This window comes from Lissotriton vulgaris, chromosome 5, assembly GCF_964263255.1.
Source record: "Lissotriton vulgaris chromosome 5, aLisVul1.2, whole genome shotgun sequence".
In the NCBI taxonomy this organism is placed as follows: domain Eukaryota; kingdom Metazoa; phylum Chordata; class Amphibia; order Caudata; family Salamandridae; genus Lissotriton; species Lissotriton vulgaris.
The window spans coordinates 1,481,652,643-1,481,680,033 of NC_141693.1; the positions used below are offsets into that span (position 1 = coordinate 1,481,652,643).

At 46.5% G+C, this 27,391-nt stretch overlaps 1 protein-coding gene across 1 annotated transcript in view; it reads right to left on the minus strand.

Annotated features, from left to right (window-relative positions):
* The window catches only part of NFASC (neurofascin), a 371,015-nt gene that overhangs the window by 126,152 nt on the left and 217,472 nt on the right, over nt 1–27,391 (minus strand). Inside the window, exons 22-25 of the mRNA XM_086923454.1 lie at nt 13,430–13,634; nt 7,588–7,710; nt 6,266–6,439; nt 3,612–3,626 (exon numbers count right to left, since the gene is read on the minus strand). Of these exons, the coding sequence (XP_086779580.1) occupies nt 3,612–3,626; nt 6,266–6,439; nt 7,588–7,710; nt 13,430–13,634 (517 nt within the window). The remainder of the gene's footprint in view (nt 1–3,611; nt 3,627–6,265; nt 6,440–7,587; nt 7,711–13,429; nt 13,635–27,391) is intronic.

A 27,391-nucleotide genomic window follows, 5' to 3' on the forward strand; every position in this document is an offset into this window, starting at 1 on the left:
GCATTGTCCACGCTGGAAGTGATGAGCTCAGTGCCTATTTAGGCGCCACACCAGCATGCTGACATCAGTTTTCTTTCTGTGCCAGTCAGCAAGGGATCCAAAGAAAGCTACTTTTTTCTCAACTTTTGTTGAGGCTTTTTTAAGATTCCATCTCCTCGTGTGCTGGGGATGTCTCCCAAGAAGCCCACCAGGTTCAAAGCACATGGTGTTTGTCACAGGCATATGTCTTGTGAGAGGCCCATATTTGGTTTGTCTTTGGTGTCTGGATCACATCGACTCCAAGACATGGAAGGATAGCCATTGCATGAATTTGAAGGCGCTGAGGGAATGGTCCCTCAAGCTCCTTGTCGGTCAACCCCGTGGCACTCTTGATACCGGTTGTGGAGAAGATCTTGGGATCTCTCGCAGAACTGCCCCAGGAGGTCATCATCTTGATCCCAATCATTGGGTAACTCCAAGAAGAAGTCAAAGGAATTGAAGTGGTCTTCGACTTCTTTGTGGCAGTCTAGATTTTCGGACCTGGAGCTGGATTGTTGGCACTTTAGGCCTCGCTCTGCGGTGGAGCCTGTGGCAGGGTCTGCTCCACGCTTTCCAGAGTTAGCCAGATCAACTTCCCCCCAACTGGGCTATGCACCTCATATATATGGGCTGGCCACAGGGGTACGGGAGAGAACCCCACTGGCTTGGTGCCAATCGGGCTCCTTGGATCCGAAGCAGTGCTGCCCTCTGGACCGTGACCTACCCTGGTGCCCACTTCACTCTCATCAGTCCTGATGCACCCCGTCGTTATACCAGACTCTGATGCAGAGCCTTGCACAGTTTTCTCATCAATAATTTCATTGCAAATGTTGCAGTGATATTATCAATGATGTCATAGATGATGTCATGACTGATGCAATATGTGGGGTAATTAGCAGTGCATGGCAAAGGGATGAGTTAGAGTTACGTGAGATAACTATAACTGGTGAATTTCTGTGGTTGTTAGAGTTTAAAATGTTACGTTGTTAATGAACATTTCATACTATAACATTTCTTTAGCCTTTATTTTTTAAAATAAAGTAATATTTTACCACACGTAAAGCCAAACACTTGTTGCACATGGCCTGCAGCCATGCCCTGCCACTAGCCCCTCGCAGGCAGCCAATCCCACGCTGTGCTCGGTAACGGGTTGGCCTGCAGGCCTGGCATGTAGCCAACCCCTCGCAAGTAGACATCACTATGCTGCGTACGGCCTTTGGCAGAGGGTAGGGGTGTTGACCACACGTCAGGCCCAGCGGCCAACACCTGCAGGCAGCCAAAAGCATATCTAGAATGTTTCACCAGAAATTAGCAATAACTTTAATCAAACGTATATTTTTAAAAATGACTTACATATATTTATTAATACATTTCAGTGATGAAAAATGCGAAAATTAAAAGTCAGACATATTTCTTCTTTAAGAATAATAATTAAAAAAAAATATATATATATATATATTTTATTTTTTTTAATTATTATTCTTAAAGAAGAAATATATATATATCAATAAAATCCATGAGGTCGCCCCACATGAAGATGCCACTGCGGAAGGTTTAGATGCCTTTAATTTGAAGTGGTACAGCACAGCAGGTAAAAATCACCATCTGCAATAGTACAATGCCCAACGCGTTTCAAACAACTTGTGTCCTTGATCATGGGTGAAAACAGGAAATGGCTGACATTGATAAGAAACACCTTGATAAGTGCTCCAAGTACCGCCTCTGTGGGCGTATGCCGCTTGGCATGATGGTACTTGTAGTTTCTCACCTTACAGCCCCAGTGGGTGCCGCCACAGCCTCGCACTAGGAAAATGTTCTGCATTATATACAAAAGAAATAGAACATGTGCTAGATCAGTTATATACTAAACCCCTCTGCTGGCTTGTATCAGGGATTACACCCGAAATTTGAACCAATACGGCTAGGAAAACCATAGAGTATTGTGTACACTCCTTCCAGGCAGCTCAAACCAAAAAAGTAACTGCTCATCATGTCTTACTTAGGAGTTGCTCAACTGAAAAGAGAACTCGCGTATTAAGCTGCATGAGGTTCAAATACAGATTAAACAAAAAAGGATCAATCTTAGTCCTAGCCATTGGGATTGTCTCTGATTAGCATTCTATGCAGCCATTTCCATCGCCTATCGTTTTCAAGTTACTTGGGTCTTTACAGAAAAGTACCAAGTATGTAGAAATTAGTCCTGCCACAAAAAGACCAATTCAGTTGACACTATTAAGTAACATCCCTTCGGAAGAGGAATACAATGGCAAAGCGAGTCCTTATGAAGACCCAGTGGTGAGTTTCTATGAAACAACTCGGGTACTACGTCTGAGTATAATAATGTACGGAGATTCACTTAGCCAGAAGATGGTTGGAAATCCATAAATGAATGTTAAACTCAGATAATTCATCTTCCACTGTTTATGCCCCTAAATAATAATGATAATGAAGCATTTTTTCCCTCCGCTCATGGCATTAAAAGCTGGATTACCATCCCAACCACTGGTAATTGACACCCACAGTTACGAGCCCAAGCCAGAGATAAAAGTGAAAATTAGAGGGAGGGCAATTAACAGCTGTTAACGCCCAACACCATGTGAATAATAAGGTTATGAGCGCCCACTTCTCTAGTATAACTACGAAATAGTATCTAATTATGCCCACTAACTCAACCTGTATCATGTGCCTGCCATCAAACACACAATAATGAAAGGAAACAACATCACTTTGTGCCAGAATGCCAAACCTACTCCTTTACTGCCCCATTATCGTTAGTTCATGCATGGTTCTGACAAAAATAAAAACACCTTGTGCTTTTCAGTAAAGTGACACGTCAATTTCTAGCACTTCTTGGTGCTGTAAATAAGTGTTACGATCCTCCAATCTAAAGATTCCCAAATTATTAAACTCGAAAAAATGAAAGTACAAACTCGAAAGAATGAAAGAACAAAATGTTAAGTTGGACTTGCCCATATTTAAACTTGCAATCTGAAGGTCACAATGATGACAGAAACAAGTGCTGAACCATCTTGTTGAGTAAAATCAACCATATGAAAATATGATGAGCTGAAGAATCAATTCTACCCATCAATTTTCTGCTGTTTAGGGGTCTTGATTACAAGTGCCCTGGAGGGATAGGTGGTATAGATCAGGTGTGATAAAGTCAACTTATTACCAGTACCAGTGGGATCAAGGTACAATATGAAGATTTTGAAACTAGTACACGAAAATCCAAAAATCACTTTATTTACTTATCGTGAGATAATGACTTTATCGGACACAATACAAATCTGCACAAATTGGAATTTCAACCCCGCACAAATCAGGAGTTTGCACAGGAATAAGGATTTACCGGGACACTTGTAATCAGCCACTAAGTGGTTCTTTCTGTACAGTGCAGACTCATACACACTACTTAAAGTACCTAAAACAACCTTTATGTCGTTTATCTTATTTGACCATTAACTTCGATTATAATTCTATAGCGACTCAATTGCTTTGAAGTGGAAGTGCACCAGCATGTCAGACACATTCACAGCAAGCAGCAGCTACCACGGCCCCATGCAGATTACCTCATCCTGTAGGTACAATACCTGGGGTTGGAGTGGCTTCAAGGGGCGGTGGCACACGACAGGGAGAAGAGAGTTACAGGGAGAAAGTGGGAAAGGTGGGAAGAAAAAACAAAACGGAAAAGTGAAATCACAGCCAACATATATTGGGACCGTGCAGTCACGACACCAGGAGATGCTTCATGCGAATCAGCAGGACAGGCAACACTGAGCATTTCAAAAAGAGGGGAAATGTTGACAGCTAATAGTACTAGTCAAAAACCGATCTGTACGCATGAGAACAATTTATATTTTAATATCTCTCAAAGTACTGAGTGCCTCTGCTCAGGACTATAGTGAACATTCTTCTGGTGCACTGTGGGTAAGAGGCGGGTCACCTCAGCTAGAGCTTTGGGGCTTGCAGGAGCATCACCCTTGAAGTGCCTGTGGGGCGCTGGCAGCTCCAGTGGGTATCGTCAGCTACCTTCTATAGGTGCCCAATAGTGAAAGCTTCTTTGGGCTCAAGGGCTCTGGCCTATGTAACTTTACAATTTACCCACAGTACACCAGGGACATCCTTAATCATGCCCCTAACAAACGTGTATTCAATTTCTTCATTTTGAATATAAGGGTACACGATAAGAAGTAAAAGTACTGGATTAGTTGAGATGGTACATGGCAGTAAAATAATAAATGGACTTACCCGTGAATGTAGTTTCCCAGCGAGGTTTCCCTCCAAATACGCAGAAACTTAGAAAAGGGTCTAATTACCTTCATGTTGAGTCTGATACTCAGTTTCAGAGTCCTAAAGTTAAGAGTCCTAGCTTTACTACTCCTAAAGTGAGAAAAATCCTAACTTTAAGACTTTCGGTATTCACAAAAGGCATTCAGGATTCCTAAAGTTAGGAGTCCTAATTTTACTAATCCTAAACTGAGAAAAATCCTACCTTTAAGACTTTTGGCATTCACAGAAGGCATTTGGGAGTTCTAAAGTTAGGACTCCTACCTTCTGTGAATACCGAAATGCGTAAGTGCCTTATGTGAATACCAAAATGAGTGAGTGCCTTCTGTGAATACCAAAATGGTAGTAAGTTTAGGATTTTGTCTTAAGTTAGTTCTGTGAATCGGGCCCTAAATAAGATCAAGAAGCCCACCTAGTTCAAATCAGTACTGACCCTTCTCCTCGTTGGAACAGTAAATCCCTAATCTTAGTCACCTCACATATTCACACTGTGACCCACTGCTTTATTAATTGGAAAATTTGGGATTCACCCCCCACACACATACTCTATCCTCACCCAAATCTCAATGACTGAGCTACGCCCCGGACACTGACCCTGTAAAAGCATATATCCTAAACTTTTTTTTTATGTTGCCAGTGCTTCAAATCTGCCTCATTAGCCTATGAAAATATTTAAAAATAAAATCATTTCCTCAGAAAGTGAAGGAAATGGCAGCAAACATTAACACTCATGGGCAAAAGCTGGTTGGTCTTGCCCATGACCTGGGGAATGTTGTATTAGCTTTGCTAATGTTATTTTCCCCCCCACAATGTCTATTATGCATGTGCATGCATTCGCAGCTGGCATCTTGTAATGGTTGTTCTTTTAGAAACATCATTACAAGACAGCCTCCACAAATCTGTGTTAATCTTTCTTGAGCATTCATGGAAGCTATATTGCAATGTCTTTTTTTGGGGAATCCTCAAGGGTCACCAATTCTCTGAAACCCTTCATGTGGTCGCCAGTAATCATTAGCACAATGCAAATTGTCCTTGAGGGACAGTTTTATAGTACAAATAGCTATACTGGGCATTGTACGGTACAGAAAGTGATCATATAGACTGTTTTATGTTCATCATGATATTCCTTTTGCAAAAGGAAACCTTTTTGGCATTGCTGCACACGAAAGAATAATTTTGTATCATGGCTGTTGGAAAATAAGTTCTTTAACAAATTTTAATTAAAATAAATACGTTTTTTACTATGGCAAAAATTGAAACAACAAATGTTTTTGACACAGAATTTCTGACACTTCTTGATTGTGTTCAATTGTACAAATGGGAAAGATAGTACTAAGCTATGGGCAAAAGCGGTTTGCTCCGTTCCCTAATAAGCAGGTAGCAAATAGTTGTAAAAGAAAATTGCTCCATTTAAGTTTTATGTAGTTTGCCTAGTAAGAGTCGATTCACTTGAATGGTCAGTATTAAATGATCACAGACAGCGCATTGCCTTTGCAGGTGGACGGAGATGCACATCTGATTGTGAGCCCTGTTGCGGGTTTTAAGTGTCCATAATCAACACAATGCCATGTTTTACAGAACAAATTGAGAAAGTCTTTCTTGTAACCATGTCAAGGGTGAGATGTTCAGAGTTTGTGACACCATTACCCACTGTAATCAAGGCAGGCCACTTATGGGACCATCCACAGGCACAGCTGCTTTCAGACAAGACAAGTTGACACTGAACCGCCCTTTTTATGTGAATGTATCAAAATATGAAGCAATTTACACAACGATGAAAGACTGCAGTCAAGGACCATAGTTTCTGTAAAACATGACACATGAAAAAAAGCCACATAACCATACATAGAAATGCCTATCTTGATATTCTTTTGGCATCAAGTTAATGTCCAAAGGCAAGAGTCCTATAGCACTTGAGAGATACTTTACTCCTAGGTCACCAATTAAAGGCACCTACCTTCGTTCAGGATGATTGGGGACTCATCTGTGATGGCTTCGCCTGTTCCCACCTGTGTACGGGCGCTGAGTGAGAACTTGTAGCGCGAGACAGGGTCGGTTCGCTGAAGACTGTATCGTGTTTGGTTGGGAGGGAAGGTTTCTACCACCGGCCGTGAGGTCCTAGTGCCATTGACTGAGGGGAAGAAAGGACAAGGCACATTCAAAATGCAAACAAAACACAATGTTGTGCATTCTAAGCATACTTCTTGGATCTTTTTGCAAAGCACTCAAATTTATCTGAAATCCAGGAAAGAAAGCAGTCAATCTGCACGCTTAAAAAGAAAGCTTTTCTCTACGGGGTGCGAGTCTGGTGCAACTGCAAACATTCCACTTTAGGTAAAACTTTAGGCTTACTTTAGGACAGGTGCAAGTTGAGAAGTGGTAAAGCTGCGAGTGCTGGTCTAGGGAAAGACGGGTACTCTAATCTAGGTTAGTTGCAGCTGTTGAACAGCGATGTGATTGTGCCTTCTCAGATTTACCTTTAGGAGTGTTTTCGAAGAGATGTCACAAAGAAAAACAGAAAAGACAGGGACAGAAAGAGAAGACCGAGACAGAAAGAGAGTGACGGAAGAAAAAGAATGAAAGAGAGAATGAAGATGAAGTGAGAGGTGGCACTAAAGGGGTTGGAGGAATAAGGAAATATGAGCAGGAAACTGAATAAATGAAAGGAAGGGAGAGGATATAAGGTGGAAGGAGAGTTTATTCGAAAGGGGAGGATGCGAAGAAAGAGAGAGGAACGAAGTGCAAAGAGGGGAGAAGGAAGATGAAAGTATCTTTTTAGACCTGCCAGACAGAGCAGTAGCCTATGTATCGAAGGCCTGGCTTCCTATGCTTGCAATGGTCCACTCTAATATAGCCATTCAACTAGTTTGACCTGCAGCATTGATATGACCAGATAGAGGGACATGGCTGTAAGCATTCATGCATACTCACAAGATGCTAACCTAACCATTTTCTATCATCTAACAATGTGTGGCATTACTGTTTCATTCATGGTTTTGCCCCTCTCCGCAAATGTACTGTGTCAAAGTACATTCTTGTTCACTAAATAGTACCACCTCTGCTCTTCAGATTATATAGTTATTGAATAACTATATCTGAGTGAATTGTATTATAAAGAGTTCTGAAATCCAGGGCTACAGTGCCTGGGGCTAAAGTGCAACATAAAAAACCTATTAAATAATGCAAGAGTTTGTAGACTGCAGCACTCATTGGAAAACTGTACTTGCTAACAATGTAAAAAGGAACAGCAAGTTTTACACACACAAAGTTGGTACTTACACAAGTGGTATTTCAGCGAGTACCCAGTGAGCACACCGTTGGGGTGTTGAGGGTGTTCCCACTCTAGGATGATACTCTCCAGATTTGGCTGTCTGACCCTGAAATACCTTGGCGGGCTGGGTACTGTGAGATAGGCAAGAAAAGAAGACAAGTTAATACACATGGAAATAAATTGCACAGTTTCACCAGAACATATCCTGTCGCTCGAGGGGGAGGTGTTGCACTCATTTACAATAAGGGCAAACCCTATAAGCCATTACTGCTATTACTGCTATAATGTAGTCTCTCTCAGTTGCACCGTGAACATTTTATTAGATAAACATTCAATACCCTCATCTACATCTCCCAGCCTTTCCAATGCGCATGGTAAATTATGTTGGAGGAGTAATCCTACAGCAGTACTACTGTATTACTAAGTTCAAGCAGCTGCCAGTCGCACCTTGATTTTAAGACTGATCTTGCTATCACCCACATAATGAGTGTTGGTGTGTCTGGCTTGCCATCAGTGAACTGTGCCCATTTTGTCCACAGTTCTGCTGCTGATTGGATAGGCAGCAAACAAGTCCGACATCGAGAGTCTGAGCAGGGGAGCCTGCTGAAAACAAGATGACATTGAGGGCCGCACATTAAGGGCCCCAGAAGCGGGGCTGCTGCTGAGAGACGAGGAGTGTCTGGCGGTTGACATAGGAACAACTTGAATCCCTCTGCATAGAAACTAAGAGGCATCCATCCGCTGGTGAGAGACTGGAACACAGAGCAGTTTTGCTGCATCAGTGGATGCCCTCTGCCACATGGAGACCAGGCGGCCTGCTGTGCGGTACCTGTGGCCTGTCTTTAACTCCACCACGTGGGAGGTGGCATGCTTCAGCTGTGTCTGTCGTTGGTGCATCAGCCACCACAAACTGACATGAAGCAATAGCGATGGGGTAGGAATCCCAGCTCATTGGGCTTGTCCTGAAGGACCTTCTTTGCTGAAGAGTGACGAGCACGCATGCACAATCAGTGACCCCTGCTCGCATACCCTAGGTGACTCCCGGTGACACATTCATAGGTGCAATCTGCAATTTGGTAACCAGCTTAGAAAAAGCACTGACCGCAGCTACAATGGTTAGGGGCAGGGACGCACCCACTCCCAAACAAGGCAAGATTAAAAAACATGTACTACAGTATTCTCTCAACCAACAGAAAAATCTGACGCAGGGATTGGCTTAGGCATAGGCAGACTCCAACTCCATCTCACAAACCAAATTACGTTTTAAACCATATAGACCTCAAGATTGGACTTTAAAGCTAACATTGGTGAGGTTGTGTGGACGTGGCACTCCTCGGGCATGATCGCAGAAATGCTGTAAACCGGGTCACTTCTCAGAACTAGACAACATGGTAAGAAACGTCCAATCCACTGTTCAGCAACTTGAAAATATGCTAGCAACCCATCAAAATGAGTGGAGGATGCTGAAGGGCGTTCTTGCCATACATAAAATTCTGAGATTAATTGGCTTCCCTGGAAAAGTAGAGTGGTCTAGCCTAGAAACGGTCCTTGAGACATGGCTGAAGGGCCTCCACCCGGCAAACAAGCTCTCTCCCTACTTTGATTTGAATCCGTGAAAACACAGACTTTTCCAGACTACACTAGGCTGGTCCAAGCACCAAAGAAATCAATTGACCATGTAAAGAAAACATTGAGAGCTATGGGCCTAAAATACAGGCTGCTCTATCCAGCCAAACTGAAAGTTATATTTCAAAATAGAGTGCACTTTTTTCAAGATGCTAGAACCAAAATAGTCTTGTATGGAGGTGGTCAAAGTCGGCCTGGGCGGTAGTGAGGAAGTTGACTGAGAGGGTGGGAGAAGAATTTGTGCGCAGGAAGTACAATGGTAAAAGAAAGAAGAGGCAGTCATGCAATATGCAAAAACAAATTCCCAGATGCACTTCTACTGCAAGAGATCCACTTGAGAAGCATAAAGTCGGACTTTCTGGGCGGCTATGACTATACTAATGTTTACCAGTCGGATTCAACAGGAGATGCAGCGGGAGGCTATCCTCCTTTGTAAAACTGCTCCACTTATTTTATCCAGAGTCTATAATGATGATTTGGGTCGCTTCTATTGTAAGATTGCTCGGGTGTCATTTATGGCTATTGGTCGGTGTGTACACTTTTGGGCAAATTGCAGATCTGCTACTAGACACCTCCGCACAAGATGCTGATTGAAGCAGGGGACTTAAATTCTATAATGCACTCAGCCTTGGACCTGAGTGGGCCCACCAAGACGCATAGTACTCAGACTATGTCGAAATGGACTGAATCACTGGGACTGTGTGACAGATGGCATGGGAAATATTTGCTAGAAAAGCAGGATATTTTTTACAAGGTCCAAGAGCAATCCTTTTCCAGATTAGGTGTGTGATGCAAAGTCAACAACTTGCACTGGACCCCCAGGCTGTGAAAGTACAAGTTTGTGAATGCATTCTATGCCCCCTACATTTGACATCAGAGCAAATATATTCTATAACATAATGCAGCCCCTCCAACTGCACAAAAGTGATTAGATGATTAAACAGGTATGATAAGTCTTAATTTGTCAAGCTGGTATGCCATCTACTGATGTCACCGATCACATAAAAGTTCATATTTAAACCAGGCTTTCCCAACATTAAAAAAAAACAATTAATTATTTATTAGCAGTTGGAAATACATAGAAAATCGACAACATTTAAAATAGCAAGAAACTTGCATAGCGAACACAGTTACAAAATAAGCACTTATTTCACAGATCAATACAGCAGGACATATCATTCACATTCGTGGAACATTCTCTGTATTTCGTGGGTTTACAACCAAACTACCCGCCTGTTTATGCATTAGACACTGGCGAAAAGGTAGCTGACCATCTATAACAGCTCTTGGCCATTGAATGTCACACTAGGAGTTACAAATTGCTCCCTCTGCAGACAAGGAGAGTCCCGCCATGGTGGCAGAGGTCGGGTTTCTACAGAGGAGGAATGAAGTAAAGGGTTCCCAGATGTCTCAGGGTCTAGATCTTGGTGGCATTTGTTCCCAGAAAGCAGATAGTTGTTCAGGAACGTGCGCTAGGTCGGTGAGCCAAGTATGGGCTGTTGGTGCCTTCGACCTGTCCCAATGAATCGCTACTCTACCTTTGGCCAGGGGTTCGCAAATTTGGTAGAAAATGTTACATTAAAGTTGAGCATGAGAAGAGTAAAAAGTGAGGACAGATTATCTCAGCCTGTAGAGAACACTACATTTCCACAGGATAGAATTCACTCCCCATAAACATACTTCTGTATTGTAAACAATCTTGAATGGTAACTCAGGGCTTCTGCCCTCGTTCTTCATTCAGTTGTTCTATAACTACGTTTACGCTCTACAAATAACTGTATACATACCTGAATATTTAGTTGGAAGCATTTGTTGCGCATCCGTGACCTTATTTTTCCAATGATACACTGAAGTTTACCCTCAGGCAGCGATGTGCAGTTTCAAAAGGCACAACATTTCTATGAGACACCTCAGACTTCTCCAATTTGTGGTCAGAGCATTACATTTTATAACTGTTGATCAATCTTTATCTTCATACTTGCACAAAGATAAGTTCTTCATATGACTCATTCAGAGAGACAGATGGATTTGCGCAGGGCAGTTTCAAACAGATAAGTGCAATCTAAAGTTGGAGTTGGCAGTGAACAAGATGCAATTCCAAGCTCCAGACATAGACAGCATAATACTGCAGGGCATGTGCAAATAAGTCATGTTTCTTGCTACTAAATTACCGTTTATAGTGGCTGGTACCCATCTACTCAAGTGCCTTCCTACCCTGAAAAATGCCTCCACACAGTGCAGCCGATTAAAATCCTGGGTAGCTTTTTTGAACACAATATCAAAGGTAATCGCTAAACTTCATCAGTAATAAACCTTTTGTCCTGAGTACTTGGAGCAATTGGTTCCTTTAACTCTTTTTTACACTGTGTGCAAAAGATCATCAAATTAGATTTGTCTCTACTCAAAAACAGTAATTGTGCGTATCTGGTACTACTGCCTGCTACACAGGTTAAAGAACAGAAGATTGAAGCAGCAAAAGGGCTACTCTCCCTCAGACGGCAAGAGCATATTACCCATGCACATCATTAACCTCTTCCATGCTGATGACGGAACCGCTCCGGCATCAGCTGCGGTGGCGCTGTGCTGATGGCGGAGCGGTTCCGTCATGGCCCGCCCCCCGCTTATGCGCGGCGCGAATTCCGCGCCTGCGCTGAGCGTTCTATTGAGCGGGCGGGGCCATGACGGAACCGCGCCGTCATAAGCACAGCGCAACCGATGCTGGTGACGGAGCGGTTCTGTCACCAGCATGCGCCCGCCGCTCTTCCGCCCTGCCCCCTTAGCGCTGCGGCGGAATAGCCGCCGCAGTGAAGGGGTTAAACAGCAGTTAGGATTGAGCCAAATGGACTTCAGGGGAATGTACAGTGGTAGTCACATGTATTATGATGCAGAATTTTTTTTTTATTTGAAAGGTTCATACACTGTGTCTTCTAGTTATGCAATTTTATTTTATCTGTGAAGGGAAAGCAGTTTTTTCTCTGCACTGAAGGCAACATAACAATGGCAAATGTCATGTAATCTTTTCCAATTACAAAATCAAACATGAACATTTAAGTAATGTTGGCACCCTCGTAAAATAGGCTAGGATAAGATTACATAACATAACAACTATAAATAACATTGCCATGTTCTGCCATAAAGAAAAGAGAACATAACTACCTATAACAATAGTTTTCCAGCATCTGTAATGTCTCTATTTACATCCAAAGGATACTTACTCAACACTGGGCATTAATTATGAGAGCGCATGTGCTGGAGATGTGGTATTACAATGAACAGTCATCCTGACAGGTCTAAAGATCCTCCATTCATCACCCCATTGTACTTCTAGCATATGAAATGACAACCTTGGCACTTGCAGAAACCATGTGAGGTTACCACCTCCAAATGTGGTACACTCCTTTTTTCCCCGCAAAACTATATTTCATTCCATAACGGAATGAGCATGTGGAGTTTTCTGGCAGTTTCTCCATCCCCATTCATTCCATGGTCTCCAGCAGAGGTACACACTGATTCATGGGAGAAACCGCATTTGCAGCAACTAGAAACACCATAAGGTTTAGCTTAAGGAGTCCCCAGAGAGAACCTATTTGTCAAAGACTAGGATATAACGACTATTTCCCTCAAAGCAGCACATATGTCTACACTAGGAAAGGACAAAAGCAAGAAAATAAATGTAAAATGTAATTGTTTTTTTCTAATGTTTATGGTAGGATCAGTACAATGCTTTTCAGTCTGGATCCTTTATAAACATTAACTTTCAAGTCACTTTGTAAACTAAGTATTCTACAGTGACAGTGCCTCTCTCTCTGGTGGCCTTTCTTCTTGCTCAGTGATGAGGACGGAGTAGTTTCTGTCCTATAACTCCAGTTCTGTAGTAGGGGTATCTCTGTTATAGTCATATTCTAGTGAATAGTCCCGCCCATGTGCGTGGACCCGGGCAATCAAAAATAATCTCTTAAATTGTCAAATCATGCAGAAACTGCAAAGACACTTAAGAGACAAATAATGCAGCCTATATCCACAGGCTACACTGTCCAGTACTTTAACTAGAAATTCCACCAAACAACACCACACACAACACAGCCTGCCCAGTTTCTACCATAGAGAAACTTGCCTCCACCAGTAAAAGACTCTGGAATGAAAGAGAGGAAGGCATGGACAGACAAGCCCCATAGGCTGCCATTACATAACACACCTAGGTACAATGCTTTAATTTCATCCTACCTCCTTCCGGTGTTGTGAACTCCTTGGTCTCACTCGGTGGCCCAGCTCCACGTCCATTCACCACTGTCATCTCCAGTTTGTAGTTACTGTATGGTACTAGTTGGGACACCATGCCACGCAGACGGTCACCGCTAAAACTAGCATGTTGCTTTCTCTTGGATACCCACATGTTCTTCAGCAGGCTGCTCTCACGCCAGAAGTAGGCCTTCAACAACATGGGGAGCAAATGAATCTGCAGCCCTTCTGGGGCTTTTCCCGTTATTTGGATTAATGTTAGGCCAGTGCAGGTCAGGTTAGAGGAGGTGAGGAGCAACAGCAAGTTATCGAAGGTGTATATACACAAACTCTGACAATCAAATATTGTTTCAGCAAGCCATCCCTTAGAGCAGGGGTCTTCAAACTGGGAGGCGGGCATTATGCTGATAACTGTGCATCGTTTTAAACAGAAAACTAAATCTGAGCGGCAGAAAGCTGCGCTGCCATGGGCTATCACGAACATCTTTTGTCATTTATATGCTAGCTGGGAGTATGTGTCAAAGGGGAAGGGACTGCAAATACTTTTCAAACCCTCCACCCTCATTTCTAATACTCACACTGTGGATACTTTTACACGTTAGTAAGGCCTGCCTGACCAGCATAGTATGTTTGGCAATCATGTATTTGATTGCAAATTTAAAATGGTAACAGAACTTCACTGCTGACCTCGTCATGAGCATCGAAGGGGTTAAATAAGTCTAGACATATTTAAACATTGCCAATTTATCAGAATTGGGAAAAAATCTGAGGGGGCCAGATGAGTTTTTCCCCCCCACAGGTGGCGGCGGGGGGCACTAAAGTGTTTGAAGACCGCTGCCTTAGAGGCAAAAGGTCTGAGGAGAGGAAACAATAAGGAAACTATCTATCTCCAAATCAGTAGATGCTTTATTACCAAACCACAAAAAGAAGAAGAGGCAGAGAAAACAATTGGAGGGGTAGCGTCAAGACAGAGGAGGTGGATATGGGCATTAGTAAAGTGCTTGTCATGCTTTAGAAATATCTGAATTTCTTACATCATCCACACTCGTGTTAATCAAAGACATTCCTAAATGCAAATGCTACTTACCAGTATGCATCTGTTCTTGGCATGTAGGGCTGCTGACATTCATATCTGTGCATAGATCGCCGCCTAGTGTTGGGTCCGGATGATTGCACATTGTTGTCCTGGAAGAGTCTTCGAAGTATCACGAGATAGGTGGCTCCTCCCCTGGACTACAGTGCGCATGGGCATCGCCTCCATCCCCAGATTGTTTTTAGCCATTGGCAGAGATGGAGTGAAGTATGTGAGTGATGACCATGCTATGAGCATATACATATATACATATGAATGAAATACTGCAGCTGCTACAGGCGCCGGGGAGGAGGGTGGGCGATATGAATGTCAGCAGCCCTACATGCCAAGAACAGATGCATACTGGTAAGTAGCATTTGCAGTTCGAGGCATGTGGGCTGCTGAATTCATATCTGTGCATAGAATACATAGCAGTCCCTCCATTAGCGGCGGCCGCCCGTGTCAGCTGCAGCAGTCTGAAAAAGTGTTTTGAGAACAGCCTGACCAACAGCTGCCTGCTGTTTGGAATGCACGTCTACACAGTAGTGTTTAGTGAAAGTATGTGATGTAGACCATGTGGCTGCTCTACAGATATCTTCTAAGGGAATGTTACCTAGAGTGGGCCCTTGGTGGGATAGTGAGAGTGCGCTTAGCTTTAGCGTAACAGATCTGAATGCATTTCACTATCCACCTAGCGATCCCAGGTTTGGAGATAGCGTTTCCCTTGTGGTGTGTGGCAAAAGCAACAAAAAGCTGCTTGGTTTTGCGAAAAACTTTCGTCCTGTCTACATAGTACATCAAGGCTCTCTTAACATCAAGGGTGTGGAGCATCCGCTCCGCCAGCGTATCTGGGTTTTGGAAAAACACCGGCAACTCAATTGTCTGGTTTATATGGAATTGAGACACAACCTTGGGTAGGAATTTAGGGTTAGTACGAAGCACAACCCTGTTAGCATGCACCTGGAAGAAAGGTTCTTGGATGGTGTGCGCCTGCAGCTCGCTAACCCTCCGTAGCGATGTAATTGCTACTAAGAACGCAACCTTCCAAGTCAGAAACTGAAGCTCACAAGAGTGCAGTGGCTCGGAGGGAGGACCCATCAGCCTTGTAAGAACCACATTGAGGTTCCATTCTGGAGCTGGTGGGGTCCTTGGTGGAATGACTCTTTTGAGTCCTTCCAGAAAGGCCTTGATAGCAGGGACCTTAAAGAGTGACAGGTGTTGCCTATTCTGGAGGTATGCTGCCATAGCAGACAGGTGAATGCGGATGGAAGAGTACGCCAGATTGCATTGATACAAGTGGAACAGGTAACAGATGATGTTTTGTATGGAAGCATCTAGCGGGTCAATATCGTGGTTAACACAGTAGATGACAAACCTCTTCCATTTAGCCGCATAACAAGCTCTCGTAGTGGGCTTCCTTGCCTCCCGAATGATGTCCATGCAATCGGGAGGAAGATTGAGGTAGCCAAACTCTAGGATTTCAGGAGCCAGATCGCCAGGTTGAGCTGTTGCGGATCTGGGTGCTGAATGTCGCCATGGCTCTGCGTCAGAAGGCTGGGAGTGAGATGAAGCCTTTGATGCGGTACCACGGAGAGTTCCAGAAACGTGGTGTACCATGGTTGGCGAGCCCACGTTGGAGCAACCAGGATGAGCGTCATCGAGTGCTGCCTGAGCTTGCGTGCCACCAGCGGTATCAGAGGTGCTGGGGGAAAAGCGTACTCAAATCTGCCTGACCAGTTCATCCACATCGCATTGCCCTGTGATTGCGGGTGTGGGAACCTGGCGGCGAAGCTTCGGCATTTTGCGTTCTCCTTTGTGGCGAACAGGTCTATCTCTGGATGACCCCACCTTTGGAAGTACGGTTGGAGTACTGATGGATGTATCTCCCACTCGTGCATTTGATGGCTGTGCCTGCTGAGCAGATCCGCCATCTGATTGTCCTTGCCCGGGAGATGCTCTGCCATGAGGAAGATGTTCCTCTGAATGGCCCACTTCCACATGCTCTGAGCCATATGAGACAGCTGCGGAGAGTGTGTGCCTCCCTGCTTCCGAATGTAGTACATGGCCGTCATGTTGTCCGTCCGGATCAACACGACTTTGTTGCACAGATGTACTTTGAACGCCTTCAAGGCCATGAAGATTGCCATCAGTTCCAACACATTGATGTGCATCTTCCTTTGCTGTAGTGTCCAGAGTCCCTGCACCGTGTACTGGAGTACATGCGCTCCCCATCCCTGGAGAGAGGCGTCCGTTGTCAGGATAATCTGCGGCACAGGCTCTTGGAATGGTCGGCCTTTGCAAAGGTTTTGTGGATTCCACCAATGCAGAGAGTTGTATGCCCGACCGCTCACCAACACTAGGTCTGTCAGTTGCCCATGAGCCTGAGTCCACTGACGTGCAAGGCACTCCTGAAGCGGACGCATATGTAGTCTCGCGTGCGGGACAATGGAGATGCAGGAGGCCATCATGCCTATCAACTGCATGAACACCTTCGCTGGAAGCGAGTGCTGAGGTCTGAACCGCTGGATCAGCGCCTGGATACTGGCGATTCTCACTGAATTTGGCTGTGCAGTGGCTGCCAGAGTGTTGATTGTCACGCCCAGATACTGTCGCACGTGGGCGGGCTGGAGATGGGACTTTGGGTAGTTCAGAGAGAATCCCAGATCGTGCAGGAGATGAATGGTGCGTGACACATGGTCGACGCACTGTCGTTCTGTCTTTGCCTGAATGAACCAGTCGTCCAGGTAGGGGTAGACGTGGACGTTCTGGCGACGGAGATGCGCCGCCACAGTCGCTAGGCACTTTGTAAATACCCTTGGCGCCGTGGTGACCCCGAACGGCAGAACCCTGAACTGGTAATGCTGGTCTAGAATCGTGAATCTGAGATACTTTCTGTGGGAAGGATGCAGGGGGATATGAAAATAGGCATCTTTCAGATCCAGCGTAGCCAGGAAGTCCCCCTGCTGAAGCAGGGGAAGCACTTGCTGTAACGTGAGCATATGGAAGTGCTCCGAGAGGATGTACCAGTTTAGGGGCCTGAGGTCCAGGATGGGCCTGAGGGATCCGTCCTTTTTGGGGATCAGAAAATACAGGGAGTAAACCCCTGTTCCCCGCTCTTGCAATGGAACGAGCTCTATCGCCCCTTTTTGCAGCATGACTAGAACTTCCTGCTGCAACAAGGTCAAGTGCTCGCCGGACATAGGACGGCTCCTTGGGGGTATGTTTGGTGGAATGGAAGTAAGTTCCAGACAGTACCCGTACTGGATAAGAGACTTGACCCACCTGTCCGTGGTGATGGATTTCCACGCTGGCAGGAACTGCTGGAGTCTCCCCCCGACCGGTGTTGTATGGTCGGGGGGCAGTGACAAGACGTCACTGCTTGTTGGCGGTGGTGGACCTGGAGCTGTTGTTTCCACGTCCCCTGCCCTTGACGTTATTGCCTCTGTAACCACCTCTACCCTTGTTGTTGTACGAGGTTTGGGTGTTACTCTTGTAATACTGTGTGGACTGCGATGCCTGACCCCTTGAGGTGCCTCTGGAAGTGGAGCGGCGAAAGGAACCACTCCGAAACTGCTGACTTTGTAGGGCCCCCATAGACTTGGCAGTTTCCGTATCTTTTTTCATTTTTTCCAGTGTCGCATCCACCTCAGGGCCAAACAGGTGGTCAGGATTAACTGTTTGATTCAGTATTGTAGTTTGGATGTCGGGTTTGAACCCCGAAATTCTAAGCCAGGCATGCCGTCTAAGCAACACACTGGTATTGATCGCCCTGGAGGCTGTTTCTGCCACATCCAGTGCACATTTTATGGATGCATTCGTAATGAGCTTTCCTTCTTGAATCAGCATTTCTCCTGCCTCCTTGTACTGGTCAGGCAAGTGTTGCAGTATTGATTCTAAGGTGTCATAATGAGCCCTATCATAGCGTGCAAGTAGGGCTTGTGTGTTAGATATTCTCCAGATATTAGCTGCCTGTGCAGCAATCCGTTTGCCTGAGGCCTCAAAGATCTTGGACTCTTTGTCTGGGGGAGGAGCGTCACCAGTAGTCTGCGAGTTCGCCCTCTTCCGAGCGTTGGAAACAACCAACGAGTCCAATGGCAAGTGTCCCTTGATATATGTTGGATCCGAGGGCGCTGCCTTATATTTCCTGTCAATGCGAGGGTTGACTACACGCGCCCGGGTGGGCTCCTTGAAGACCTCCGTTGCGTGTTTAAGCACCCCTTTAAGCATCGGCAGCGTTTTGACTGACTTTTCAGCTACTGAGAAAGTGTCAAATAAGAAGTCCACATCCACGGGGTCCGAGTGCAGCTCGACGTCGTGGTTAGCCGCAGCTCTCTCGATCAGAGCGTTGAAGGCCGCCGAGTCCTCCGTCGGTGACGTTTTGGCCGCAAAAAGTTGCGCGTCCTGGCCCGACTGCGGGTCCTCTGGGTCGCCTCCGGCCGACCAAGGTTCGTGCTCCTCCTCCGGATCCGAGTACGCCGGATAGTTGTACTCGGCGTCTTCCTCGTCCGCATCGCCTGCGGCGGAATGCGTTGGCGAGTGTCCCAGTGCTTGTGGAGACACAGGTTCCACCAGAGCCGAAGATTCCGCAGAGTCCCTTTTATTTTTGAGAGGGATCCGAAAATGTTCCAACACCGGCTCCGTAGTGATTTTCCTCTTGAGGAGAGACAGTTTCCCGGTGTCGGCGTCGATGATTACCTCACGACGTTCCTCTTCAGCAAGCGGCTGGAGCCGAAGCTTCGACACCACCAAGGCAGCTTTCGGTGTCAATACCTCCTTCGAGGGTCCGCCCTGTTTCGGCGCGAAGGCCTTCGACGCCGACTTGGGTGGCAGGGTAAAATGGATAGGCGTTTGCTCCTTCGCAGGCTTAGGCGTGAGCTTAGGCGCTACAGTGTCCTGAGTGGGAACCACACTGTCCTTTCGTATCCGCTGCAGGGATTCAGCTACCTTCTTCGTCAAGGCCGGAGAGGGCTTGACCGGCTCGAGCGACCTCTCTGCGTCGAGAGCCGGTTCGCCGGCAGGCACTTTCTTCGGGGCCGACGCCCCATGCCTATGCGCGTCGTCGCCCTGACGCTTCTTTGGAGCCGTCTTCGGGTCCACGACCCCTTTCGGCGCCGACGCAGCCGCGTCGGACGACTTCGCCTTCGGCGCCGACCCCGTGGGTTTCGGGTCGGCCATCTTGGCGTGGCTCTTCAAGTCGGCCATCTTGAATTTTTTGGAAGTTGACGCCTCCAGAACCTTCTGCACCAGCGTAACTTTCACTTTCGGTTTCGCATCCGAGGGTGCGTGACCAGACGGCTTCACTTTCGTTTTCTTCAACGGTAGTGGTTTCTCATAAATGTCCGTGACCGGGCCCGGAGGCGGGGACGTAGGACTCATAAGTAGATCTTGGGTAAGGCCCGAAGGCGATCCCTCGACCTGGGCCGTATGAAGGGGAATGACCCCTGAGTCTGGTTGGGGATGCTCCTCCTCCGAGCTATCCCCCACAGTGGCAAAAGCCCGATCGTCGTCCCCTACCTCGTCGGTGACTTCGTCAAAGTTCTCCTCACCCGCGTCGTAGGTCTCCCCCTCGGACGCGGGACTAGAGTCCGAACCTTGCACGTCGTCTTCGCATTCAACAGATTCCTGGAATATGTCGTCTGGTGGGGGCGCCGCAGTAGCCGATAACTTAGCCTGGAGCCTATTGGCCCGACGAATCTTCAGAGTCTTCTTGCACCGGAATTTCGAACACGCCATGCAGCTGTCTTCGTTGTGGTCCGGTGACAAGCATGTATTGCACACAGGGTGCACGTCGAGGTGTGAATATTTGGAGTTACACACCGGGCACTTCTTAAACGGTGTTCGCTCCATAGCAGAAGTGTAGTGTAGGCCCGTCCGCGCCGAAAGCACGCGGAAGGGCAGCAAGAGTTCGGAGCTGAGAGTCAGACAAGAAAACCCGTACGCAACTATACCGACGCTCAGCCTAAAGACCTTTTGGTCTCGAGTAGAAAGTTGAACAACTATCGGTTCCGACAGAGGGAACCGAAACACATCCGAACCCAATGGCGGAAAAAAACAATCTGGGGATGGAGGCGATGCCCATGCGCACTGTAGTCCAGGGGAGGAGCCACCTATCTCGTGATACTTCGAAGACTCTTCCAGGACAACAATGTGCAATCATCCGGACCCAACACTAGGCGGCGATCTATGCACAGATATGAATTCAGCAGCCCACATGCCTCGAACACTTTGATAACACCTTTGGCAGACAACTCATGAGCATGACAACCTGCATATGTATTGAGGTGCTTCCCAATTTCAGATTCAAAAATAAAGTAACAGAAGTATGGGCATTCTAACAATGATGCGCCCACATGTGAGCTCTCAAAATATACAGAAATACAAAATAGTAAACTGTATCTGAATAGGAGAATGATATTCAGAATATCAGGAACAATTTCGAAGAAGCACATGCAGTAACAAAACCTAAGCATAATCAAAATATAATCTGAAAAAAATGTCTGCACAACAAATAAAGCCCTTGACAACAAGTCAATACCACGCAACATTATATAATACATATATCGAAACACAACTACACACACACACACACAGACACTCCAAGCCCAGTCCCGAACCACACGGATGACTTGGGCCCGGTCATTCCTGATCTTCTTGAGTACTCTAGGTAGGAGTGCTATGGGCAGAAAGGGGTAGGGGAGGCCTGAGCTCCACCCAGGAAGACAAGCATTTGTAATGCAATGGTCTCGGCATCATTAAAGGTAGAGCTATTGGCATTGCTCATGACATTTTTTTTTCTTTAAATCAAAAATAAATGGCATTGTCATTAACATTGCCAATACACAGCACTCTGCACTCAACAGCACACAATGCTCTGCACACTCACTCTGCATTCACTGCTCTGCACACTCACTCTGCACTCACTGCTCTGCACACTCACTCTGCACTCACTGCTCTGCACACTCACTCTGCACTCACTACTCTGCACACTCACTCTGCACTCACTACTCTGCACACTCACTACTCACTACTCTGCACTCACTACTCACTACTCTGCACTCACTACTCACTACTCTGCACTCACTACTCACTACTCTGCACTCACTATTCTGCACTCACTACTCACTACTCTGCACTCACTACTCTGCACACTCTCTCTGCACTCACTACTCTGCACACTCACTACTCACTACTCTGCACTCACTACTCACTACTCTGCACTCACTACTCACTACTCTGCACACTCACTACTCACTACTCTGCACTCACTACTCTGCATTACCACTCTGCACTTACTACTCTGCATTACCACTCTGCACTCACTATGCACTCACTACTCTGCACTCACTACTCTGCACACTCTCTCTGCACTCACTACTCTGCACACTCACTACTCACTACTCTGCACTCACTACTCTGCACTCACTACTCACTACTCTGCACTCACTACTCACTACTCTGCACTCACTACTCACTACTCTGCACTCACTACTCTGCACACTCTCTCTGCACTCACTACTCTGCACACTCACTACTCACTACTCTGCACTCACTACTCACTACTCTGCACTCACTACTCACTACTCTGCACTCACTACTCACTACTCTGCACTCACTACTCTGCACACTCTCTCTGCACTCACTACTCTGCACACTCACTACTCTGCACACTCACTCTGCACTCACTACTCTGCACACTCTCTCTGCACTCACTACTCTGCACACACTCTCTGCACTCACTACTCTGCACACTCACTACTCACTACTCTGCACTCACTACTCACTACTCTGCATTACCACTCTGCACTCACTACTCACTACTCTGCATTACCACTCTGCACTCACTACTCACCACTCTGCATTACCACTCTGCACTCACTATGCACTCACTACTCTGCACTCACTACTCTGCACACTCTCTCTGCACTCACTACTCTGCACTCACTACTCACTACTCTGCACTCACTACTCACTACTCTGCACTCACTACTCACTACTCTGCACTCACTACTCACTACTCACTACTCTGCACTCACTACTCTGCACTCACTACTCTGCACTCACTACTCTGCACTCACTACTCTGCACTCACTACTCTGCACTCAGCACTCACTACTCACTACTCTGCACTCAGCACTCACTACTCACTACTCTGCACTCACTACTCTGCACTCACTACTCTGCACTCACTACTCTGCACTCACTACTCTGCACTCACTACTCTGCACTGACTACTCTGCACTCACTACTCTGCACTCACTACTCTGCACTCACTACTCTGCACTCACTACTCTGCACTCACTACTCTGCACTCACTACTCTGCACTCACTACTCTGCACTCAGCACTCACTACTCTGCTTTACTACTCTGCACTCACTACTCTGCACTCACTACTCTGCATTACTACTCTGCACTCACTACTCTGCACTCACTACTCTGCACTCACTACTCTGCACTCACTACTCTGCACTCACTACTCTGCACTCACTACTCTGCACTCACTACTCTGCACTCAGCACTCACTACTCTGCATTACTACTCTGCACTCACTACTCTGCACTCACTACTCTGCACTCACTACTCTGCACTCACTACTCTGCACTCACTACTCTGCACTCACTACTCAGCACTCACTACTCAGCACTCACTACTCTGCATTACCACTCTGCACTCACTACTCACTACTCTGCACTCACTCTGCACTCACTACTCTGCACTCACTACTCTGCACTCACTACTCTGCACTCAGCACTTACTACTCTGCACTCAGCACTTACTACTCTGCACTCAGCACTTACTACTCTGCACTCACTACTCTGCACTCACTACTCTGCACTCACTACTCTGCACTCACTACTCTGCACTCACTACTCTGCACTCACTACTCTGCACTCAGCACTCACTACTCTGCATTACTACTCTGCATTACTACTCTGCACTCACTACTCTGCACTCACTACTCTGCACTCACTACTCTGCACTCACTACTCTGCACTCACTACTCTGCACTCAGCACTCTGCACTCAGCTCTCACTACTCAGCACTCACTACTCTGCACTCACTACTCTGCACTCACTACTCTGCATTACCACTCTGCACTCACTACTCACTACTCTGCATTACCACTCTGCACTCACTCTGCACTCACTACTCTGCACTCACTACTCTGCACTCACTACTCTGCACTCACTACTCTGCCCTCACTACTCTGCACTCACTACTCTGCACTCTGCACTCACTACTCTGCACTCACTACTCTGCACTCACTACTCTGCATTACTACTCTGCACTCACTTTACAATGATTCTTTAGTATCGCGCCTTCCGCCATATTTTATGGTTATTACTAAGTATGATTCATGCTGCTATGCTCATTCACAAGTTGCAAATACCTTCCTGCAACTGATTACTACTGCAGTGAGCCTGAGAGCTACATTTAATAGGTCTCACCGTTTTCTGCATACTTTTGTGAGAGACTGTTCTATTTCCTTGTCACTATTTCGTTCCATACTTCGTCTTTTGTTTGTAAAATTCTGGTACATTTCCTGTTTGTCTCCAATGCCGTCGTTTTGTTTAGTCTGCAAATTCTTCTTTCAAAGAGATCTTTTAAAAGTTTACATCATAAAAACGTCTCGCAAAACATAATTTCAAGGCCGCCTGTCACATTACACAGTAGGAGGCACTTTAAATATAGAATTGAGTATGCCCCCGGAATGCCGCCGCGGCCGCCCCGGAAGTCAGGCAGGGTCGCCTGTGACGGGGGCGGGGCCACGTCCAGACCGGAAGAGGAGGCAGGCGGAGTGAAATGCGTCTCGCGCCCGGGGCTCCTGTGAGCGGTGTGGAGCCCTAGGGCCGCGCCAGCAGGAGGTTGGGCGCCGCGTGCTGAGCAGAGTCCCCGACATTGGCCAGGTAAGTTCCAAAAGGCTGGGGGGGCTTGGTGCACTTGTGTGTGTGTGTGTGCGTGTATGCTCGTGTGTGTATGTATGTGTGCGACGGTGACGGCGGGGGAGGGAGGGGGGTCCTCGGTGCACGTGTGTGTGTGCGCGCGTGTGTGTATGTGTCAGGGGGGGTGTCTCTGTATGTATGTATGTGCGTGCGTGGGCGCTTGTGTGTGTGTATGCGCATGCGTGTGTGGTGCTTGCGCTTCCCAGGAGACAGCGCCTGGCCACAGCGCGCGTTCCAGTTACAAATCGCCTCGAAGGATGCGCGTGGCCGACACTGTCTCCTGGGAAGCACAGTCACTGACAAAAGATCTCGGCGGAGACGCGCTTCCGCGCGTTGAGCCGAGACCTAAAAAACGCCTCAGAGTGAGAGCTGTCTTGGAAAATCCAGCGTGCAAAACCACTGACATTACGCGTTAAAAGCGGTGGTGAACAGATCCAACCAAGGTTATCCTCATTGCTGAAAGAGACCTTGCACCACCTCTGGATGGAGACGCCACTCGTGATCTGCTAGGCAACTTCGGCTGAGTTGTCAGGCCTGGTGTTCAAAAAGCCCCCAAGGTGTTGAACCACAGGTAAAACACCATGACATTCCAGCCATGTGCAGAGATACAGGGCCTCTTGACAGAGGAATCCTGACTGCACCCTGCCCTGTTTTCTGCAGTGCCATATGGCGGTGGTGTTGTCTGTGAACACCTGCACTAGCCTTCCCTTGATAGAGGGCAGAAAGGCTTCCAATGCCAGTCAGATTGCCTCCAGTAGGTTGGTGTAGAGTCCGGATTCCACAAAGACCGAGGCCTTTGATCTTCACCTCTCCCAGACGACCAATCCATCCCAGGAATGACGCATCTGTCATCACTGTCAGATTTGGTTGGGAAAGTGAGAAGGGTCTGCTGATAAACCTCCAATGTAGATCTTTTGCACTTCCCAATGAGATCTGGACCATGTAGGAGAGATTGCCCTGATGCTGCACCCACTAGAACTTCAGGTCCCACTACAGAGCCCACATATGCCAGCAGGCAGGTGTCACAAGCAGGATGCAGGAGGCTATGAGGTTCAGCAGCCTTCGAGTCAGTCTCACCGAAATCCAGGATAGAGCCTGAAACATCGGTATCATAGCCTGAATATCCTGGACTCGCTAGACGGGATGTATGGGAGCACCTATGAGGGAATCAGTTGTGACTTAGGCACGTTTATAGTGAACCCTAGTGAGTGCAGGAGGTCTGCCATAGTCTGAAGGTGGGAGACGACAGCCTGGGGCGAGCCCGCATAAAACAGCCAGTTGTCAAGATAGGGAAGATTGGCACCCCTGATCTACGCAAATGAGGTGCAACCACCGCCATCACCTTTGTAAAAACCCAAGGGGCACTGGTAAGGCCAAAAGGAAGCACAGCAAACTGAAAGTGCTCAGGCCACTATGAACCGCAAGTAATGCTGTTGGGAAGGCAGGATGGAATTGTGGAAGCATGTATCCTGCAAGTCGAAAGCTACCATCCAGTCTCCCGGGTCCAGTGCTGACAGAACTTGAGCGACCATGAACCTTTTAAACGTCTCCTTCCTGAGGAAAAGATTGAGAGGGCGCAGGTATAGGATAAGACAAATGCCTCCGTCTCTCAAGGGCACCAGAAAGTAGTAGGAAAAACAAACAACATACTTCCGGTGACTGCACTCTCTCTGTGGCTTCCTTGTCCAGGAGAGCCATCACTTCCTGGCGGAGCAAGGAGAAATGGTCCTTCGGCAGCCTGTACCAAGTGGGTGTCATGGTTGGAGGGGTAATCATGAGGCCCCCGCTATCTATCTTCGGGTCGGGTTTGCTCGTCCTGTGACAAACCACACACTCAGATCGTCCAATACAAATCTCTTGAAGCCCCCTGATTTCAGGTATATTACTAAGGCGGGGGAGAGGTGGGGAATCTATTGAGGTACTTGGGACCAAAGCCTGGAATTTGCACCCAAACTATCTATGTTTCATTCAAACTGAGACCCTTTTCTGGAAAGCTCTGAAAACCTGGATATTTACTGCCCCTGACTCTCTATGTAGAGCACTTATCTGACTCTTTCAGTTCTAGTGGTTTGTGTACATTAGGGATCCGCACAGCGCCATGATGCTCCTCGGAATGATAGCTGTGTTTTACAAGTACTTTATAACATAACATAACATAACTAAGGAGTAACAGCAGCTGTCTGGCTTTGGCCAGGTAATTCTGCTTTACAGGCATTTAACCATTCACAGTATAACCAGACACAGAGTCATAGCACAGGAGGCCTAAACCCCTACTTATGTGCTGATTCATAACATGATCAAATCAAAAACCTCTAAACAAAAGGCGAAGGCCCTCATAAAGAGAGCATTACTTCAGCCCAGTGACACACCTATAAAGTTGTCCAGACATAATCCTGAGTAATAAAGAGTTTGACACTGAATAGCAGTCATAAAACAGCCATTTTAATATAAGGATGAAGGGACAAATGACTACTGAGCATAATCAATAAATATTTAGCTTTTTGTTAGAAATGGGATTTTTGGTAGGCTAAAGCATGCGCCAAAGCCAGGCAGAAACCACCACTCTAGTTAGGATAAGGGAGTTATACTCCTAAAAAAAACCTTGCTCACCCCCTTGGTAGCTTGGCACGAGCAGTCAGGCTTATTTTAGAGGCAGTGTGTAAAGGATTTGCACATAACCAACAGTTTACAGTGCAAGCACTACAAAAGGACACCACACCAGTTAAAAAAAATATCCGAATATTTGTATATACTTAAGACAAGACCAAAAACGATTTAAGAAAATCCACCATACAGTACTTAAAAATCTTCAGTAATCAAAATATGCTTGAAAAACATTTCCTTGATGTCGATAGCTCCGTCTGGGACTATCACGGTGTCTTGACCAAACAAATCAAAACAGTTCTACACTGATCGCAGCGTCCCGGGCCAGC